The 565-nt window shown below is 40.7% G+C and overlaps 1 protein-coding gene across 1 annotated transcript in view; it reads left to right on the forward strand.

The window, feature by feature from the left end:
* Positions 1-4: 4 nt before the first annotated feature.
* Positions 5-565, forward strand: part of LOC116693342 (gastrula zinc finger protein XlCGF8.2DB) — a gene marked incomplete at its 5' end in the record, with an annotated part of 5,263 nt that continues 4,702 nt past the window's right edge. The window contains one exon of the mRNA XM_032522248.1: positions 5-89. Within this exon, the coding sequence (XP_032378139.1) occupies positions 5-89 (85 nt within the window). The remainder of the gene's footprint in view (positions 90-565) is intronic.

Here is a 565-nt window from a genome sequence, read left to right on the forward strand (position 1 = left end):
GCGACTAACTGCGGCTGCTGAGGAGATATTTGGGCTGTTTGAAAGAACGATAGCAGAGTACGAGGAGGAGCTCCGGTTACACACAGCAGGTTAGTACAGCTCCATTGTCATCCATTCAAACTGCTGCGAAACCAACGAAATTGACCTTTTGATTATTATTTTTTTGTATATCATCAAATGCCGCTGTTTTATCCTTTTGGACGTTTGTGTGAAATGTCATTATTAGCTCGGCTGCTTTAGCACATTGTGTTGATGACTTACACACTTTGGGGTTCTGTATTCAACATTCAGAGCATTAAAAGGAGAATTTCGGTCAACTCCAACATGTTGCTCTGTTGTTTGTAAATGTGGAGCGGTGTCAATAGAGAGAAAACCAAATCCAATCGTTGCTGTCTACACTGAGTTATCCACCTGTTAGAGTTAGCACCCAACAGGCTTAAACAGGGCAAGCTTTAAATTAGTTTTTAGCCTCCTAAATATGTTCAAAATGTTAATTAAAGTGCCTACCCATGTTCAATGATTCCTTCAGAGTGAACACAGTGAATCTGACTTCTGGAGATGTGAC

This window comes from Etheostoma spectabile, chromosome 8 (assembly GCF_008692095.1).
Source record: "Etheostoma spectabile isolate EspeVRDwgs_2016 chromosome 8, UIUC_Espe_1.0, whole genome shotgun sequence".
Lineage (NCBI taxonomy): Eukaryota > Metazoa > Chordata > Actinopteri > Perciformes > Percidae > Etheostoma > Etheostoma spectabile.